This window comes from Phodopus roborovskii, unplaced genomic scaffold (assembly GCF_943737965.1).
Source record: "Phodopus roborovskii unplaced genomic scaffold, PHOROB, whole genome shotgun sequence".
NCBI classification, from domain to species: Eukaryota; Metazoa; Chordata; class Mammalia; order Rodentia; family Cricetidae; genus Phodopus; species Phodopus roborovskii.
In genome coordinates this window covers 2,549,515-2,570,950 of record NW_026126611.1, presented here as the reverse complement: position 1 = coordinate 2,570,950, position 21,436 = coordinate 2,549,515, and the positions used below count along the sequence as shown (strand labels likewise).

General features: G+C 51.5%; 1 protein-coding gene across 1 annotated transcript; it reads right to left on the bottom strand.

The window, feature by feature from the left end:
• Positions 1-5,082: 5,082 nt before the first annotated feature.
• Sft2d1 (SFT2 domain containing 1) lies at positions 5,083-21,394 on the bottom strand. Its single transcript, XM_051206070.1, has 8 exons — positions 21,257-21,394; positions 12,601-12,687; positions 12,026-12,108; positions 10,715-10,796; positions 9,197-9,232; positions 8,590-8,648; positions 7,319-7,348; positions 5,083-5,572 (listed from the first exon to the last, which is right to left on the bottom strand). The coding sequence occupies exons 1-8, from the start codon at positions 21,317-21,319 to the stop codon at positions 5,533-5,535; spliced, it is 480 nt and encodes a 159-aa protein (XP_051062027.1). The 5' UTR covers positions 21,320-21,394; the 3' UTR covers positions 5,083-5,532.
• Positions 21,395-21,436: the final 42 nt, after the last annotated feature.

Sequence of the window (21,436 nt, the reverse complement as noted above, 5' to 3'; positions counted from 1 at the left end):
AGGCCCAGGTGATGGACGTGTTACCGCCACAGCAGGGTTCAAAATGAGAGCCGGCTGGTCTTTACCTCGCCTCATTTCCTGGTTTCCTGGTTGAACTACCTGGAAACATACCTACAATACTGAAAGGTCCAATACGTCGGCAATCCAACAGGTAAAGCAATGTACTCAGAAGTCAAAGGCTTTACAGGGCAGTCCGGGCACATGTCTCACTTAAAGGTGAGCATCAAACATCTAGACAGAAAACAAAAACCCTCCATCACACTGAAGAGCTCTGAGCCATGGAGAGTCAGTCGCAGCACATGGAAGTGGGTAAAGCCTGTGTGCTCTGCGCCAGAGTCGCGCCTCCCCCCTCTTCTGCACAGCAGCAACTGGACACTCAGAGCCAAGGTAGCCAAGGAAACTCCGGCAGCGGAAGCATCTCTTTAGTGGTGTGGCAGTTGGTGTGGGCCCCACAAGTACCACAGGCATCTCCACCACACCGCATACTCATGCTATGCAAAAGCAGCTAGCTTCCAGAGAGCTGTCTCACTCACAGGGCATCAAACACAGCGAATCCCACTAGACACTAGCCTCTGAGCTCGGGCCACCAGAACAGGGGACAGCTTAGCTCCCAGGACACTGAAAGCAGGCTCTTGTTTTTATTCTGGCTTCTGGTTTCTAGGTAGTTGTGGGGTATACACATGTAAGCAGTGGCCACAGATGGAGAGCTAGGGGGAAAGGGTCAGCAGCTGCTTCTGCCGCGGCAGCTGGGAAGGTCAACTTTAGAGGAAACCCAACAAACAGCTGGGTACCCAGACGTCCTGTACGCCAGGGAAAACGTGTAATGTCTGAGATCAGGCTGCTCCTCAAGCATCAGGGTGTCAAAAGTAACGGCCTTAGGGCTGAAGGTCAGAGGTGGGGGGGGGTGGCAGGGCAGTCCCCTCATTTTGAGAGTGGACATAGACTGGCGTGAGCCTGTGCCAAGCACGCCTTGTCCATTCTGCTGGAAAACTGGGGCTTCCGAAGCTCCAAAATGCAATGAGAGACAGGACAAGGCTCAGCACCAGCTAAGAGTCTGAAGCCAGACTGAACCATTACACAAGAAAGGTCTCAGAACTAGGATTGGCATGTAAAAGTACAGGGAAGCAGGCGAGTGATTACCAGGGTGACAGCTAAGGTGACCCAGATGAGGAACTGGTGTGTTCCGGAGCCTGCACCCTGGGAAGCTGCAAGCATGCCTGGGACTCATGTCCCAGGAGTCCGGGAGGAGTAGAAGCGGGAAGCTCCAGCACAATATGACCTCAGGGAAGGGGCTGTATTGGTGTACCTCATGTGGGTTGCCCTAGCAGAAGCAGCGTGTTCCCTTCTGACAGGGCTCCTCCAAATCTTCTGACACCGAGAACGGCGTCTGCACGCGAGCAGCGTCTGTCTGCCTGTGCGCCTCCCTCTGCCTCTGACAAGGATTCGGGAAGAGCGGGGCACCTGGAAGGAGACATAGGGGCATCTGCTGCTGCTTCAGTGGCCACCCTGACCGTTAGGGAATCCGTTACACATTCCATCTGGTGGATGCGGGTGTGGGTGGCAGTTGGAACAAGGGAGATGGAGCTTGACTTTCAAACAGGAGATGCAAGCACTGGCAAGATGATAAAGGGCCCTTGCTGCCAGGTTTGACGGCCTGGGTTCGGTCCCTGGAACTGACTCCTATAAGTCCTTCTCTGCTGGCACTGCGGGCGGGGCACAGGCACACACTTGCAGAAGTAAATAAGTGCAAAAACAACTTAAAGTAGTAAAAAAATAAACAAAATCAGAAAACGGGGGGGGGGGTAGCATTGAAGCGATTAATCGACAAGTAGACTTTTTATATAATTTTAAAAACATGCACATTTACCTGGGATTTCATATAATGTGGAGAGTGAGGAAATAGTAGACATCGTTCTGTTTTAACCTTCTCACATGATACTGACACACACACATACCCACACATGCACGCACGCACCGCACAAAAACGAAGGGAAAAAGTCTGACAAAGCTCCCAACACCTGTTCTGAAGGAAAATGTCCCTCATAAACTCACATGTTTGAATACCGGGTCTCCGGCCAGAGGCTGTTTGGGGAGAGTCTGGAGATGCGGTTTTGTAGGAGGATATCTCTAGGTGGGAATCTCGAGATTTCAAAAGCTCTTCCTCATTTCTGAGTTAGTGTCCTCTGCCCCGTTCTGTGGCTTGAGATGTGAGCTCTCAGCTGCTACGCTTTGGCTCTGCCATCATAAACACCAACTTGCTGGAACCTTCTGGAACCACAGGCTTTCATTTGTAAGTTGCTTCAGTCATGGTGTTTCACGGCAGCAATAGAAAAGTAACCCACACACCCACTGAACTTAAGCCAGATGATATGTTTGCTGGGCTCGATGTGTATACAAAGCACCGTGGGAATGTTCATTGTAGTCCAAGACCCAAATGCTTTTAAATATTTATTATGTATATATACACAACGTCTTTCCATAATAGACAATTCCTTTCCATTCTTCTCCTAGCTTAGCCTTGTCTTCTCCTGATATTTCCAGAATAGCTCTTCTGAAACTTGATTTTCTATTTGCATTATAGATTTTTCCTTTAAGATTTACTTATTTATTACATATGCAGTGTTCTGCCTGCAGGTATGCCTGCATGCCAGAAGAGGGCACCAGATCTCATTTCAGATGGCTGTGAGCCACCACATGGGTGCTGGGAATTGAACTCAGGACCTCTGGAAGAGCAGCCAGTAGTCTTAAGCTCTGAGCCATCTCTCCAGCCCTTTAAGCCAGATGATTAAAAAAAAAAAAAAAAAAAAACAAAACAAAACTCAGGTCAGCAAATTCAAACACACATATTTGGCTGTCGCTGCCCTCCGTCATTTCGTCTTAGCACAAAATTAACTTGCTTCCAGATTTCAAATATAATAACACAGTAGTTACCACAACCTTCACGATTTTCAGAATGAGTAAAAAATGATTACACCCAGGCCTTACTGCAATGGCAGGTGGCTCTCGAAGGTGTCAACTGCCTGAAGAAAGGCACCCCAGCTGTGCACGTGGTAACAGTCCAGCCCACAGATGTGCACATACCTGCCAGGTCCCTTACCCCCAACTCCACAAGGGGTCACCAGGGGGAGAAGCCGGGCAGTGGTCAGAGGGCAATACCAGGAAGTAAGACAATGAAGCATCTCGTTATTCTTTACCGAGGGCCACATCCCACTTAAGTGCACGTCTGGGAAAACTTCAGAACATCCGGTGCATGGCTTTCCGAGCTGTCCCGTGCACTACACTTGGATTGTTTTCTTCAGCCTTCACTGGGAGGCACGTGGTGACAGCATCAGCCCTCAGTGCATCCAGGAAAATCCAGCATCAGGGTTAGGTGCTGTACTCAGGTACTAATGTTCCAAATGACCTCAGATTTTCCTTGATAGTTTTGTACTTCAAGAGCTGGCTTGGCAGTTTTCACAGAAGAGAAGAGAGCAAAGTCTGTGTTTTTCCTGGGCCATGCTGCCAGCGTGGGGGGTGGGGAGACAATGCAGCTAGCAAACGGGGCATTCGATGCTTGCCTCTGTCCCACTCTGGGGCTGGTCACTCTCCAGAACCCCACCAGCCCAACTCTTGTAAATGATGGGAACTGGAGTTGCCACGGCAACGGTACCCAGGTCCCTGCTGCACACACCTAGCTCCTGACACTGACAGGGACCCTGAGGGGGCATAGCAGATGCCCTGAGCCAGAAATGCAAGCTCCTTTCTTGGCTGTCATGTGTGAGCTGTGCCTTATCTGTACTCGGATCCTCTTGGCAGGTGGCATTACCACACCCAGCAGCGTAGGACACTTGCCACAGGGAAGAACCTCTGTAAACCCCACACTTGGTCATGGTACCCAGCACCTCTGTGGACACCAAGGTAGAGCATAGCTCCAAAGAGCCTGCAGGCTAGGCAGATTTATTTTTATGTATATGTGTTTTGGTCACCATGAGCATGGGGAAGCCAGAAGGGGGATCAGATCCCCCGGAGCTGGAGTTAAAGATGATTGTGAGCCACCATGTGGGTACGAGGAATTGAACTCAGTTCTCTGGAGAGCAGCAAGTGCCCTTAATCAGAGGCATTTTTCTCTGTCCCCAAGGCCACAGTTCCTGAGTGTCCCTAGCTCATGTCCCCTCCCACCATCTCTGCACGTTGAAACACCGAGCAGTGTGAATCGCTCTCCTTGGTCCAGGCTTCTCTACTCTGTGCTATGGACTCATCTTCATACACACCTACTGTCCTACTCAGCAGCCCTCTCTCTTCGAGTGTGCCTGCCTGAGCCGTGCATCCCTATCCCTGCAAATGTGCTCCTGCTGGGCACTGCTGGGCAACTGCCAGCTCACGGGGCCTGAAGGACACAGCACCAATCACTGCTTCCTCGTATGCAACTCCCTGTCTCTGAGATGACTAAACCCTTTCCTCTTTCTCCCCATCTCTACCTTCTGATGACCTCCGGGGCCGTCTGACCAGCGGCCCCTCACATCCCTCCGTGTGTGTGTGTGTGTGTGTGTGTGTGTGTGTGTGTGTGTGTGTGTGTAGACTCAGGCATTACACTGGGACTTTTCCTGTTTCCCTCTTCTCTTCTGTCCTTTCTGTGTTTCTTTACCTTATTTTTTTTATCTCCCTCTCAATAACAATTTCAATGAGTCACACCTACAGGTCTGTTTCCCCATCCACCACCCACCTGGACCTTGATCCTCGAAGTACCAACATGGGACCAGGGCCACCTTCTTTCCCAACCCAGTATTCCTCACTCCGAAGATGTGTGTGTGTGTGTGAGTGTGTGTGTGTGTGTGAGTGTGTGTGTGTGTGTGTGTGTGGTATGGGGGGGTATTGTTTTGAAACAGTCTATGTAGCTCTGGCTAGTCTTGAACTCAGAGATCAGAGATCACCTGGTCTCCCAAGAGCTGGGATTAAAAGCGCCCATGTCCAGCGCTTGGACTTCTGCCCAGCTGGTTTTCAGCTTTTCACACCCCAGCCTCTCCCTTCACAGAGGCAGCGGCTGCACCTTACAGAGCCTGAGCTGAACTACTTAAAGTCTTACAAAGTTGATCCAGAAAATGGTACATTTCCAGGAGCAGGTTTATTTCAAAACTGTAGATACATATATTACTTTTTATTATATGCAGTAAGTAATTTTAAGCATATATATATATATAAAGTTTCACATTTTTAAAGTTAAAAAAAATCTTTTAAAATTGTAGACCATTTAAAAACCCAAATGAGATGAGTATATATATCTTACAATACAGGTTTATACCTTAAAATTCACATTTCAGAAGCTGTCTGTAAAGGTTAAAAACTGAGTAAAAATTATTTACAAGAGGCGATGATTACGGTCTCCTTATCTCTGGAAGCACAGGTTAATGGCCAGGGAACGGAGAGCTACATAAACGCAGTTCACCGGTACATGGTGTGGTCTGAGGCCGCTACCGCAGCCGCCTCTGGAGTGGTCCCTGTACATCACACACATCTGCGCCATCCCCAAGCTCCTCTCCTGCACAGACGCAACCTTCAACCGATGAGCGATGAGCAGCACTTGAGCACTGCATCCCTGAGCAGAAGACAGAACGCAGTCAACAGGCGCAATCAGACCTCTGCGGGGAATCACAACACCTTAAAGTGCTTCTAAAGCAGTCTTGCTAATTTTTGAAGAGGTATTATCACAGGAACCTTTAAGAGCATGCACACAGCCTAGACTTGTGAAGAAAATGTGGTGGACATGCACAGTGGAGGGTTTTTAAAAGATTTTAATTTTCTGTGTTTTATTATGTCTGCCCTGAGTGTAGGGTGGCTGCGGAACCCAGAAAAGGAAAACAGGCAGTTATGAGCCACCTGACCCCGAATAGTTTGGTCTTCCAGGGAAGTGGCAAACACCCCTGAACCGTCTCTCTGGCCTCTACAGTGGAGTTTCATTCAGCCAGAGAAGAACGGGAACGGGAGAATCCCGTGGCTTGTTGGGAAACAGGTTGGGCTGGAGATGACCACTGTCCTACTTAGCTTAACTGACAGACCTACACATTCTAGAATCCCCAAGGAACTCTCGGCTGAGGGGCTGCTCCGATCACACTGGCCTGTGGATGGTGCCAGTCCTTGATGGGCCAGCGGGCCTGAGCCTTGTAAGGCCCTGGCAACAGACAAGTCCCTGAGCCAAATGAACCCCCTCCTCCCCGGAATGCTTTTGCTGCTTTTGTTTTCACAGAGCGTTCAGGACAGCAAGCCTGACTGTACTCTCTCCTGTGTGAAACTGATTTTTAAAAGGAAATGTTTATCACTGCATCCTAAGTATCCACACAGAACTGCGATAAACTTCAGCTTCCACATCTTCTTCTGCCTGAGCCATCACACAATGTGCTTTTTAAAAGAAACAGACCTTACTGTCTCAAAGGCCACTAACAAAACCTGCCATGTATTCATCCTGTTGCCTGTGGCTCTCGGATCCAAGAGCCCTAACTTCCGGGCCTGGGCCACGCTCTTATCCGGTCACGTTCTAGCAGCTGCGCCATCTGCAGAGCCTTCACTGACCTCCCCCCCCCACACACACACACACACTGCACTCTTGCCCAGAGAGCCATCTCTGCTCTGGCCCAGAGCCTCCTCCCTGCAGTTTACATTGCTTTGCCTTTTCTCCTTCTGTGTGTCAAAAATAATCGTCATGAGAAATGGAATAAACACAGGCTTCCTTCCATTGTTCATACTAGGTATAGAACTCTGCTGGTTTTGTAAATATATAAGGTATCTTCAGATTCCACAAAGCCCTACTTTACTAGAATTTTTTTCCCCCAAATCTATCAGATTTAAGGTTGAAATGCTTTTCTTCCACAACTAAATCACTACATTCCTCCAGAAGAGCAAATGGAAACAGTGAGGCAGACGTTAGACAGAGGCTTCTGCGGGTCAGGATGTCTACCTATCACACCTGGCCCCGCCCTGCGGAAGACAGAGCCTCCTGCTAGCTGAGAACACTGATGTGCTCAGGGTTCAGCAAAACTTCCCGCTATTTTCCAAAACAGAATTAGTCTTGCTGGACTCTCTGCCTCTTAGTTACTAAACAGAAACACCCAGGCTTCTGTTCACATTGGAACCATCCCGCCTCCGTCCACACCAAGATGTTCACTTGGAGGGGGCTCCTATGCCAAGCCAAAAAGCCTCCTACGTGTTTTGTGTTGTGACAGGGTTCACCACGCAGCCCTCAGTGGCCTAGTGAACTCAGGTGTGAGCCACCATGCCTAGTATCTAATGTGAAAGCTCACTTAAACTCACACCCACAGGGAATACGATGAGACTGAGAGGCGCTCACCTTGCATATGGGATGTAGGACAGACTGTACCTGCAAGAGAGAGTCAAGGATGCTGACATGTCCACACCACATCCCCCCCCTTCCCGCGGGCCACCTCAGCAGCAGAATACAGGACGGCGGTTTCCAAACCGTGACTTCACTCTCACGCAACAGCACGGACCAGGAGGAGCTCCTGGGCTCTGATTTGCTGGGGATGGACTCCAGGTCCTGTCCCACTGAGCCCCACCCCAACTGATACTAGTAACTAGCAAAGATGCTGATGCTGAGGCTTTCAGCTTAAGTTACCCTCTTATTCTTCCAGCAGAAGCTAATGGCACTGAGAACTGGTGACAACTTCCTGGAGAAAAGCCAACCAAGTACACAAAAGCCAACATATCTCAGAGAGTAGCCCGTGTAGTCTTTAGCTTAGATTCTTCACGTTACATGGCGAGTCTGAAATGCACTGATGAGATGACGCCCAGCGGAAAGGTAGGAACAGAGCCAAGCAACAGAAGAGCTGAGCCCAGCTGGTAACGGACAATGGGACAGCCCAGCTGGGGAGGGTTAGGGATGCTGGGGAGGGATGGGGGATGCTGGGGAGGGATGGGGGATGCTGGGGAGGGATGGGGGTGCCGGGGAGGGATGGGGGATGCCGGGGAGGGATGGGGGATGCCGGGGAGGGATGGGGGATGCCGGGGAGGGATGGGGGATGCCGGGGAGGGATGGGGGATGCCGGGGAGGGATGGGGGATGCCGGGGAGGGATGGGGGATGCCGGGGAGGGATGGGGGATGCTGGGGAGGGTTGGGGGATGCTGGGGAGGGATGGGGGATGCTGGGGAGGGATGGGGGATGCCGGGGAGGGATGGGGGATGCTGGGGAGGGTTAGGGATGTGGCCAGTAGGAGGGAGGTAAGGGAAGCATGCTCTGCTGTCTGACAGGAGGGGGTGAGGGGTGGCTTTCTCGGCAGGTGGGCAGAGGCTGTGAAGAGGGTTGTCACTGGAAGGACAGCGACACAGAGCAGAATGCCCGGGGCACCTGACAGCCCTGGGCTCACCCTGTTATATTCCTCTTGTTGGAATTCAAGTGGTTTCGTCTTCGTTTCTAATCAGTTTGCCTTCTACAGTAAGTAGCCCGCCCGAATCCAAGGGAACCCTACACTCTGGTCTCTCCACAAGTACCAGCAGAGCACACTGTCGGGAATGGGCCTCACCACACCTGCCTGTGTAGGAGCCCGGCTCTCCCCTTTCTGGGGCTCAGGATTTTCATTCTATAACTGGTAAAAGGAGACTTACCAAGTCATCGACAGGAACTGCAGGATGCAGAAGAGTAAGGCCAGCCCCTTCTTCCGCCACTAGCGACAAACAACATAGGGTTTTAAACACTATCGTTACAATCAGGTCCAAGTCTCCCCCTTAGAATTGATAGCCCGGTTTATTAAACATACTCCTATATATTTAAGAACCTTAAACATCATCTAGGAAAGTGCATCTCCTTTCCAATGCCATCTCTATTATCTTACACGCTATGAAATACACAGTGAGTGACTTCCAGTGGTACACAGGCTGGAAATGGGAACTCCTCAAGGTCACAACTATGAACTGATATAACCTGGGCTAGAATAAACATTAAAAACCCCATATAAAATTCATACAGAGTCTGCAGCAGGCAAAGCAGAGATGACGGGCTTGCCGAGGTCCTTCCTGGTCGAGGCTGCTGTCAGAGAATGAGTGTTCTCACAGGGACCTGCACCTAACACCAACCTCTGTGTAGGCTGCGCACAGCAAATTCACCTCACATCTAGCCAACAGGCTGTCTCTAGGACACTGGCCTCTGCGAGAATCTAAGACGATGGTACTATGGGGACCGTTAGAGGGAGCCAGCGTGGTCAACATGACTTACCCACAGAGCAGCACACAGGGTGAACACAAAGCACAACTATAGGAAAGGAAAGGAAAGAGGTAATGAGAAATCTGAGGTCCTTCGGGGCAACAAAAACGCACAGGCTCTTCTGCACTCACTTCCCCGGACACCTTAAAGCCTGCCTCAGCAGTGGCCCCTGCTCCAGCCAACAGACGCACTCCGTAACGTGCTGGCTAATAAAGGGGAAGACTCTGGTGGGTAAGGTTCAGAGCAGAGAGGCTGTTCCCACGGCTCCCCTGTTGAGGTCTGCGGCAGTGCAAACAGCTGTGCCTGGCAGTGCCCACTGCTTCAGCGTGTCCCACACCCCACCTCACAGTGACGGCAATGTGACCTTCACAGACTGCACGGGGAGTCCGAGTTAGGAAGGCCTGATGTGACTGACCCCAGTCTGCCCCAAGTCAGCCGAGGCCAGGGCTTTCTTAGGGGGCCTGTCTAGGGCTCGGCTGCTGCAGGTCTGCGCTGGGGCCACGGCTGTCTTCACCACTACTGTGGGGCAGAATCTGTGCGTGCAGCAGCTCAGCTCAGGTTCCACATTCTCCTGGAAACAGCGTGACTCAGGCACCGCCGGGGTGGGCAGTGTACACGGCCCCCGAGGAGAAGCTTTACGTTTCCAGCATCTAACCGCTACCAACTGAACCCGTGTGGGGTGCACTACTGAAAGGGCTGACCCTAAGTGCGAAGACATCACCAATAAGGCATCCCAAGCAGAATAAGAGCGTAAGGCGATTTCCTATAAAGCAGACCAAGTTAAATGTAAACACACGCTGACAGACTCGGTCTAGGAAACTCAATCACGGAAATACAATGGAAATACAACTAAAGGACATAAAAGACAAAATTAAGCCAAACTGAGCTCGGGTTGACGGAATGATAAACTTCAGCTGAATATTCTGTATGTAGAAACTAACAGAGGCTGCCTGTGTGCCTGTGTTTCAAAGGCTACTCTTCAAGGAGGGGAAAAGAACAGGCTAATGCTGGAACTTAACTTCTTTACGCACCACAAATGCTTTATTATAAACCCAACATCAGCAACAAGTGGACCGGGAAGGAAAGAAGGGAGGGAGGGTAAGAGCCTGGGTTCCCCGACCCAAGACTCTCGCCGTGAGTGAGCGCGCTCTCTGCCCTCCCCTAAACTCAAGCTAAAGTGATATTACCACTGTCATGTCAGCCAACAGGAAGAGGCAGGCGCAAGCCTGCCATTACACTTCCAGTTCTTCCCAAGAAGACCCCGATGGACTCTTCCCTCCGAAGAACAGACAGCCCAGCAGGTGTAGGGCTTAAAAGTGAAAATGCAATCGGCTCTGGTTCTGACTACTCCCAGCTACATAACAGACATGCGACAGGAGGTGTGTCGTATTATTAGATAACACCGTGTAAATCACACAGCCCTGAGAATATTACTTTAACAAGAAATGCACACACACACAGACTCATTCACGGCAATGATGCAGAAAATGATACTTCGGTAAGTTTATGAAATTAACATTATTTACTTACAAGCATGATAACTGTGGCGAGCAATCTTGTTGTTTCAAACATTTTCTTCAGCTGCTTCAGAGGTCCCATTAAAAAGCATGTACTATTCGAGACAAAGTAAGAGACGGCTCTAGTCTGGCTATGCAAACATAAAACCGCTATAAAATAAACTGCGTGAGTTGGGTTGTTTGCATACTTTTCTGCGGGTCGCTGTCTTTGCCGCTGGCCTTAAACACCCCACTCTCCTGCCCCAGTCTCCTATGTCGAGGACTTTCCCTCTAACTTGGAGACAGGGTCTTTTCTGTACACATGTAGCCCCAGCTAGCCATAAACCACAATTCTCCTGCCTCGCTCGGCCTTCCGGGTGGCTACACGTAGTGACTGCTCTGCTTTCTCCTCCAGAGATGGGTGTCACATGAATGTCCACCGGGCATGCTGCCCTCCCCGCCCCGTCACCCTGAAGGACACCTCAGGACCTGCCATGGCCTTAACGCAATGTTGGTATGGCTGGTGAGGAGGGGTGACGACGCCACAGTTTGTCTCCCATCCCCTCATGAGTGGAAACATGGCCCTGGGGTGACCCTTCAAACACGCCACGGGGGCCCGCCACCCCCCCTCAGGGAGGGACACAGGGTGCAGCCCCAGGCAGACAACTGAGACCCTTCCCATCTGGGCCTTCCCAGCCTGTGGAATGGGAGAAACATCGTTCTTACGGTCTGTGGTATTGTCAAAGCAGCACAAACAGACTGGAAAAGACATTCTACTCATCAGAAAAACCGGAGCCCACCCCAGCAGCACCAACAGCTTCCCCGTCAACGCTCCCTCACAAACCCTTCCTCCACAACAACCAGGACTGGAGGGTAGCTCTGGAGAACACCCCAGGCTGGGATCCAGCCTCCATGTGTGAGGGCCGTCCTCTACGCTCCCCAAATTCACCATCGGCCACCGGGTATCCCTGGTACTCAGCCATACAACAGCAGTATCCCACAACCAAAAAAAAAAAGCTTTGCTGCAGAATTGACATTAATAAACAATAAACAGCCGGGCGGTGGTGGCACAAGCCTTTAATCCCGCCATTCAAGAGACACAGGCAGGTGGATCTCTGTGAGTTCAAGGCCAGCCTGGTCTACACATAGAGTTCCAGGACAGCTAAGGCTACACAAAGAAACCTTGCCTTGGAGGAAGGGGGTAGGGAATCATGCTACTTACAAAGGACTTATTAGAGAAGAAATCTCTTGGGGGGGGAGGGATCATGCTACTTACAAAGAACTTATTAGAGAGGAAATCTGGTACCAACAAGCAAGGCATTTTGAGAAGCTGAAGCACACACACCTGGCCAGGGCCGCAAGGTTTCCAAGGGTGTAAAATACTGCAAAAAGTTTTATGCCATTGGGAAGCCACAGCAAACCAGTTCCCTAAAGTAGAAATTATAGTTAGTTAAGAACAATGTGATCTTAACAGCGTAAAACTTGAAAGTGCTTCTACAGCGGTTGATACTAAGTACCATACAGTACAAGCTTAATTAAACACAAGTGAGGTTACATGTTTTCCTGCATCAGCGTGTACAGAACTGTCTCTACACCTGTCCATAAATGGTCTGAAATGAAGGATCCATCTGAATGCCAAGTTAAAACAGGCTCGATAAATCACACCTAAATTACTGACTGTCCAGTTTTCAACACAGAATGGTGTCCTCAATATGATGTAACATTTCCTCCCATCACCGTAACATGCATTTCTGTACATTTTTAATCAATCCCTACATATTTATTTAAGGTCACTGTGTCTCATCAAAGTAACCTGAAAGACGTTTAGATAAAGCAGGCTAATTGTGTCAGTTCTAGATGAAATTATTCATTTAGCACAACGTAAGACTAATAAACGACAGACACAAAGCCTTAACTCACAAGGATCGAACAGAAAACGCCAGCAACAAAGCATATGATGAACCACTTCAATCTGGTGTTGAAGCTAAGGGACGAGGCGTCCAGGACCTTAGGAAAGAGGAGACAATGGAGATCGTTAGGTCGGCATGTGCGACTCTGACTCTATACTACATACACCCAGCAAGCGTTTTTTGTTTCTGGTTTTTGAGGCAGTCTCTCTATGTAGCCCTGGCTGTCTGGCAAGTCTCTACGAAGGCTGCGCTGGCCTCTGCCTCCCAACCCTGGTGCTGAGCCTGAAGGCGTGTGTCACCATTCACTCTGACACATGGACCTGACTGTCTTACTCTGCACACCGCAGTCACTACTGGGGCTCTAAGGACAACGCACATCCTACGATGCTGGAAAACAACCTGGTAAGAAGGAAGGATCACAGCATGGTTAGCACCGTTTGTCTTGGCGTCCCTCCCTGTTGGGTGCAGCACACCCACGCTCATCTAGGCAGAACAACACAATGCACAAGATGCATCCTTAAACTGGGGTAAAGCCAGCCGCGCAGCATGCGGGAGACGCTGAAGCTGGGCGTGGCACATAGGTTCATCCTAGACCCCTCAGCTTCTGCCAGTCCTGCGGAGCGAGACAGGGATGCTCTCAGCAGAAACCTTTACGGGAATGGGGGAAGCAGGAGGGAAATGGAAGGCACCCAACAAGGGCGCGTTCACCCAGAGCCGCACTGCAATGGACGTCCAGACCCAGAAGGGGGCTGGGTTTTGGGCCTTTGCCCTAGGTGACACCTGGCTGTAGCTAGAGGTACAGAAGGGGTGGCGGCAGACCCTGCACAGAAACAGCAATGAGTGCTGGGCTGCAGGCCTGAGAAAGCACCTGGAGCCAGCAGCCACAGGGACCCACAACACGCACACACGCTTAGCAACCTCCATAACAAAGTTCATCTAAAGGTAACTTCTGAAAACACTGCATAGCTCCGTAACTTCCCAGGAAAATATTTGAATAAAATTTTATTATAGACCAACATTTCCATATGTCACGCAAATTCTACCCAATTTTTAAAAAGATGTATTTATTTATTTGACGTATATGAGTGTTCCATCTGCATGTACAACCTTAGGCCAGAAGAGGGCATCGTACAGAGGAGAGCAACAGATTCCACTTGCAGATGGCTGAGAGCCACCGTGCAGTTGCTGGGGATTGAACCCAGGACTTCTGGAAGGGCAACAGTGCTTTAACGGCTGAGCCATCTCTCCAGCCCCTCTACCCAGATTTTACAGCAAGTAGAAAGCCTATATATTCTTTTGACAATCTAGCATATAATCATAATTAAATAAATACTTCGAGACTGCCCAGTACTATTAAAACTTACCTTCCCAAAGAGCTGTACAACTGTCAACAGGTGTTTATCTTTAACTAGAAATTTGGTCAGGCATGACAGTGCATGACTATAATCCTAGTACTTGGGAAGTAGACACAGGAGTTCAAAGCCAACCTCAACTACATGGCAGTTCACAGCTAGAAACTTATAAGAATTTCTATTTCAAAATTCAAATTTCTAAATAGCCCTACCATATACACTTAAGAAAAGACCACCAGCTCAGGGTACTTACATTAATTCATTCATATGCACCATTTTACAATCCCTTGGTTACCACCCCTTACCTCTGCAGATCAGCTGAGGCCTCCTTATGCAGCATGAAAAGCAGATAAAACAGGTTTCTGTTAGCACAACACACAGTACTAAATGCATCTTAAGTGTCTTTGCAATGCCCTTTAGGTCAACATTTTTAGTTTGCCAATGGCACCGTTACAGCCTAACTGGACATAAGGTTGTAAAACTAACAGCCTATAGGCACCCAAAGCCACTTCTTACCAGGGATTTACACACTACGTATATTAAGAATAAAAACCAGATGTCACATCACTTAACAAATGACCTAACGGTCCATTCTTCAGACTGCTGTCACACACATGTATCACACATTCGAGAACAACATTCTCTGTCATACATGCATCCAATTTTCACTGTCAGTTAAACATGGTAACAGTCACTAGTTAGGACTTCTAAAAGCTGGTGTGATCTGGCAATGATGTTAAAAACTTATGGAGAAAAGAAAAATACTACAGTCGTTTTTATTTTTCTCTAAGAGCTTAAGTCACTTCCTTGTTTCTAAGCTCAAATAATAGTTCCTTTTCTCTTTATTTTTCTTATTTTACATATCGATCCATAATAGTTCCTTTTAAAGGGCCCATTTGGCTCCCCCCTCCACTGACAAGCACGTGTAATTGTTTGTACAATAGGTTTCCCTCTCTTACGACCATTTCTGTGTGATGATCATAAAATTGCAGCGTCATGACCAGCTAGCCCGTTATGAACACAAAGTCCGGAAGCCAACAGTGTGTCAGGTACAGAACCCACACGAGGAACACGACATGAGTCTGCAGGGAGCCTCGCACCCAGCCTTCCCGCTCTGCAGCACCCACGTCCACAAGCTTCTTTATAGCCACTAGGAGCAACCCATCATCTGACGCGTCTTTAGTCTCAGACAACACTCACACATCACAACTGCCACCAACTTTTACTTGTCACCAGAAGGAACAAACCAGGTCCCTGCAAAGCAAGAGCCACTCTTTCTATCCTGGGGGACTTCCTGCCATCACACTCAACACAATTGACCGGACGGTCACGGATAAGCATCAGAAGGTGAACCACGGATGCGGACTCCTCGGTGGTACGGGCACTGAGCACCAACGTACCCACCACCCTCTGCACCTGGACGGGATGGAGAGGTTCGGGCTCAGGGCCACACCACTGCACTGCCAGGAAGAGCTGCAGAGGACACACACAGTCCAGTCCTCCGGAGAAGGACGCGTGCCGAAGCTTTAAATTGGCAAGAGCTCTAATCTCTGTTCTCCCCTCCATCCCCTCCCCCCAGATAACGGGCATATAAAAAAGCAGCAACCGGCAGAGGCTGGGGGCCTGCTCCTCTCTTCAGGGCCATTCTGAGCAGTGCACCTGTCTGAGCTGGCACACCCTGTCCCTTGGGGTCACGGGGCAAGGGGCTGCTCTGACCTACACATCTGTTCTGTCCTCTTCTTCAGGACTCCTGACCACAGGGCCAACCCCAGCCCACACGGTGGGTCTCGCATGATCTCCATATCCAACACAGACAGCCAACCTTTTCTGTCCTTAACCCATCTCCAGTGGGCTTTTTCCCATCCCACCCACCGACCAGAGCTCCTTCCTCTTTGCAATCACTCCATCTCTGAAATCCTTGCTCAAAAACCCCCAATCTTGGGGCTGGAGAGATGGCTCAGCAGCTAAGAGCACTCTCGGATGCTCTTGCCTTGGACCTGGCGGGTTCGACTCCCAGCACCCACACGGTGGTCACCACACGCCGCTCAAGCTCCAGGGTCTCCGATGCCCTCTTCTGGCCTCTTCTGGCCTCAGTGGTCATCAGGGGTGCACGTGGTACACACACGTCCAAGTAGGGAGACGCTCATACGCACAAAGACAAATCACTTTTAAAACACAGTAATGACAGAAATAAGAAGCGTCCACACTGCTGCTACCTCGCTGCGTCACAGCTCCCCTCACTGGTGGCAACTGTGTCTGCACAAGGCTTCCACACAACACCCCAAGTTCCCTTCCTGCTGTGGGGCCGACCCCTGCCCCGCACCAGGCCCGTTTCCCTGGGCTCTCTCCTCCCACACCCTCAACCTGCTTTCTTACAATGGCAGTTAACTATCTCTAGCCCTCTAGCTCTACTTAAATGCCCCCTCTGAGCAGACAACCCCCCCCACACTGAAAACAGAAGGGGGCAAAGGGAACCCACGAGTGCCATGGTGTGCTCACCCAACAGAACAGCCCAGAGCCTCACAGACCCTGAATACTCAGAGGAATGGTTAGTGCAGGCTTAGCAGGTGCGGCCTTGCTAGACCTGTGTCTCTCGGGGTGGACTCTGAGCCCATGCCATCCCAGTCGGCTCTCTCTGCCTTGTAGTTGTGTCTTAAGATGTGAGTTCCCAGCTACTGCTCTAGAGCCGCGCCCACCTGCCTGCTGTCCAGCTTCCTACGGCGATGCTCACGGACTGACCCTCTCAAACTGTAAGCCTCTCCCTTCTACAGGTTGCCTTGGTCATGTCTTATGACAGCAACAGAAAAGGAACTACGATCCCTGGAACATGCAGGCCCCTGCCTGGGCTCCCAGGGAGGTACACACTTGCCGGTCTGCTTCAAGACCCCACCCCTCAGACCTTGTCCACACTCCAGGGTTTCCTCTCTCCCCCAACAGCCTGCCTTCAATGCACTCAGGACTCTTCTGCCTTAAAACAACAATCTCCCGTGACGCCTCCCTCCTCCAGCCTCACACCCATCTCTCCACTCACTGATATGAGAGCTACTATGTGCTAGGTGCTAGGTGAGGGGCTCAGCTCCTGAATGAAAGCAACAAACAAAAAACTTGTATGCTGACCAGACATAAGAACGCCTGTCTTTAATCCCAGCACTTGCAGGCAGAGACAGGAGGAACTCTTTTTTGTCTGTAGCTCTGGAGGCTGTCCTGACACTAGCTCTGTTCACCAGGCTGGCCTTGAACTCAAGAGACCCTCCTGCCTCTGCCTTCTGAGTGCTGGGAATAAATGTGAGTACAACCACTGCCTGGCTCAGGAGGAATTCTTAGTTGGAGACCGACTTTGTCTACATAGTGAGTTCTAGGCCAGCCCAAACTATATAGAAAGACCTTGTACACCCTATGTTGTAACAAATCACCACCACCTGGGAAACTTACAAACAAGATAAATTTACTTCTCATGGTTCTGGAAGCTGGGAGTCTAAGACTCAGTCTAGTAGACGTGGTGTCTGGCGAGGACACTGGTCCATGGATGGCAACTTCCTGTTGCCCCCTCACACGAGGAGAGGGGAAATGGTCTCCCTAGCCTCCCTCCTGACACTACCACACCGGGAGTCAGATTTTAACATACGAATTTGGCAGCACATTCAGAATGCAGCACCGGATGGGTCTGCTCAGGCCTGGCCACTGCAACACAGCCTCATGGCGAGCTGGCAGCCCACACAGGCAGGCTCTGACGGCCTCGGGGTCCTGGCCTGCAGCTCCCCACTGACTGTGACCATTCATTTCACACAGCCGAGCCCTGAGATGGGGCTGGAAGGCCCGACTCTCCAATCTTCCCCACTTGGGTTTTAATCTGACTGTCCCAATGCCGCAACCATCTCTTTTCCATACACATCCTGCAGGGCAACCACTGGGCTACGCCCCTTCCCTCCTGGCCCATGCTGCTCCCAGGGGACACCTACTACTTTCAAAGCCACCGTGACACTGTGCCCATCACTGTGCCACACCTCTTGTCCTTGTAGAGTCTCAAGTCTTGATTCAATGGCATCACTACTGGAACATGCAACCCTTCCGAATTCTGAACTCTATTCTTTTTTTTAACTTTTAAAAGTCTCTCCTCTAATGACCCAAGCCTCTTTCTTAGCTAGGCCAGCCTGGCTGCTCTTCCATACACATAAAGCAAAACTAAATCTTAGAGGAAATAAAACTGGGGTGCTGAACCGGCACAGCCCAGTGTGCGCTCATCAACAGGCTCAGGTGCTCTCAGGTGGTGGCCCTACTTTGGGAGGCTCTAGAAACTTGAGAAGGTAAGGCCCAGTTGGCGGGTCACCCACTAAGGGATGGTCCCTTTGAGGGTCCTATCCTTGGCTTCTGCCTCTCCTTCCTGGAGCTGTGACGTGAGCGCTCTCTGTTATATATCCCTGCTACCAAGAACGGAGTCGTCCAGCATACCTTTCCCATCACGACGGACTAAAACCTTTGAAAACCGTGGACCACAATGTCCCTTCCCTCCCCTTAAGTCGTTTCTGCCAGGTACTGTGGTGACAGGAAAGTGACTAATACAGTGTCTCATCACTCGCAGTAAAGCTACCTTCTCCACAGTCTAGGAGACACAATGGTACCCAGAATCCCACTTCTTGCCTGCCGCCGGCCTCCATCCCCTACACCTGTCCCAGTCACCATGGTTTCCTCACTGGCCTGGCACACACAGGGCCACTGCTCCTCTCCTGGTGGGAAGCTTTTCCCGGCAGAGCACCCTAACAGGGAGGCTGACTGCCCTGTGCAACATCAACTCTAAGCTTCCCAGCCCCGCTTTACCCATCCCACAGCACGGCACACCACTGTAGTCACAGTTGAAGGTGGAACCAAAAGGTTTGTTTCCCACCAGGCTCTGCAGCACCACGGGCCTGCCCTTCACACTGCAATTACAAGGGAAGTAACAGGAGGCTCTTCTCGGCACACAGAGAGGGGTGTGGCAAGGCTGTCAGCCCTCACTGGTCTCACAGAAACATACTTGGGCACATTGCCGATGAGCTCCGGGTCCAGAGCTCTGTGGAGTGTGTGAAGTGACTTACTCGGAGCCTGAGAACACAGGGAGGGGACCAGGCCCGCAGGGAACTACTCGGAGGGGGAGGGGGCACACACGGACCACCACACGAGCGCGACAGGGACACAGTCTCCATCTTCCACACATTCCCAGGCAACTTCAGGACCATGTGCACGCGTTGACCTTTCCAGGGCAGGCTTGAGTCTTATTTTGCAGCCAAAGAAATCTTGCCTGAGGCCAACTCAACAGCCTCCTCGAGTCCAGGCCAGTGTGGATTTCCTCTGATGGTCCCCGGGTCTCAGCCGGGGTATGCTCAGATTGAAGTTCCCTCCATCTCAGGCTCCTCTTCTTTTCCCCTGTTGCCATTTGTTGGGTGTTTGGCAAAGAATCAGAAATAGGTATCCATGTCCCCAGAGAAGAAGCCACATGGCCCACGGAGTTCCACTTTTCAGGGTAAACTAGTGAGTTTTTAATGGGCAAGTCTGTACCGAATGCTCGTTGCTAACCACTCCCTTGTCTGAGATGCGACTTTTTGCTCACTGGAGGCCTCTGAAGGCCACTGCTAGTCACTAATAATGGCAGCTATGTGGGAACTTGACGATCTGCTGGAGTGAATGCCAGTCCCTTTGCCCTTTGGCCAATTTCTTATCTACACACTCCCCCCCCCCCCCACCTCCAGAAACAGCTTCAAGAAACAAGATCACTTCCTTGTGCTCACCTCGTAGAAGAGCACTGTCCGACACCATTCCTGCCGTGGGAAATAGTCCTTCCTTATGTGCAAAGTCTGCATGGTTGACCACAAGGTGCTCAGCACTTAAAGGTGAGCTGTACAACTAAGGAAATAAGCTTCCATTTTTAACGTTTCCATTTAAATGGCTACATGTGGCTACAGCTACGTCACAGATCCAGAGCACAACTCGGGACAAGCCATATACGCTGCCACTTGTGATATTACTATGTATAGGCTTCTGCACTTCAATTACAATCCAGTTTCCAGTTCTCTGGAGGCAGGGGCAGGCCGAGCCTCTGCAGCTTCAGGCTTGCCAGGCTACACAGCCGAGACCTTGTCTCAAAAAAGCAGAACAACACGATATAGATTTCGCCTGTCTTAGCACAAGATGGGTTCGCAGTCTTGCCAACAAGGAAGGAAGCCGGAAATGAGAAAGGAACAAACACAAGACCTTTTATGTGACACAATTCAAGATCGAGTGCTCGGTGTGTGTGCCGGGACCGGCCAAAATGTGCTGGCACACAAAACACAGAGCAGTTCCTGTTTGCCTATTTTAAACTCTTAGGGAGGAAGCTAAGCCTTTATCAACTCTCATGCCCGGGTCACATGCAAACACAAGGGTTCTGCTAATAAAACGATAGACAAACAAAAACGCACTGCTACGGCGGCGGGCTGTCTTCACAGGCAACGATTAGAACGGTGCAGCAGCTTCGCATCTATGCTCGCCTCCCCAGGCTCTCTAGTCCGTGGCCCAACCCTCATCTCATGCTCAAAACTTCAGAGACCTGGAACCCGCGGGGGGGGGGGGGGGGGTGCGGCCGGGCTGGGGCCGGAGGTCTGTGCGTCAGGACCAGGTGCAGGGACAGCGACACACGGCTGCGGAGGGGCGGGTCTGGGAAGGCCACTGCGAAGCGGGGGGGGGGGGGGGGAGGGGGGGTGTCAGCCGGGGGAGCAGGGGGAGAGGAGGGCAGGAAGGGGGCAGCAGGGAGGAAAGCAGGGGGCAGCAGGGGGCAGCCGGGGGGCAGAAGGGGCAGCAGGGGTTTGCAGGGGCGGCGGGGGGGGGGGGGGCAGCAGGCAGCGGCAGCAGGGGTTAGCAGGGGTTTGCAGGGGCGGCCGGGGAGCAGAAGGGGCAGCAGGGGGCAGCAGGGGCAGCAAGAGTTAGCAGGGGGTTAGCAGGAGGTTAGCAGGGGGCAGCAGGGGTTTGCAGGGGTTAGCAGGGGGCAGAAGGGGCAGCAGGGGTTTGCAGGGGCGGCCGGGGGTTAGCAGGGAGGACAGCCGGGGGTTAGCAGGGGGCAGCAGGGGCGGCCGGGGGTTTGCAGGGGGCAGCAGGGGGTTAGCAGGGAGGACAGCCGGGGGTCAGCAGGGGGCAGCAGGGGTTAGCAGGGGGCAGCAGGGGCGGCCGGGGGTTAGCAGGGAGGACAGCCGGGGGTTAGCAGGGGGTTAGCAGGGGTTTGCAGGGGGTTTGCAGGGGGTTAGCAGGGGTTTGCAGGGGCGGCCCCGGCGCCCGGCTCGCGGCCCCTCATCCCCCCCGCGGCCTCACCTGCGCCGTCAGGCCTTGCTCTTCGTCGTCCTGGCCGCTCAGGACGCGCCGCAGCTTCTCCATGGCCCCGCGCTCCGGACGCCCCGCACGCACGCACACCCGGAAGCCGGGAGCCCGCACTTTCACGCTCCGGCCGGCCGGAAATCCGGGCTTTCCGCTTCCTTCGAGCGTGCGCGCCTG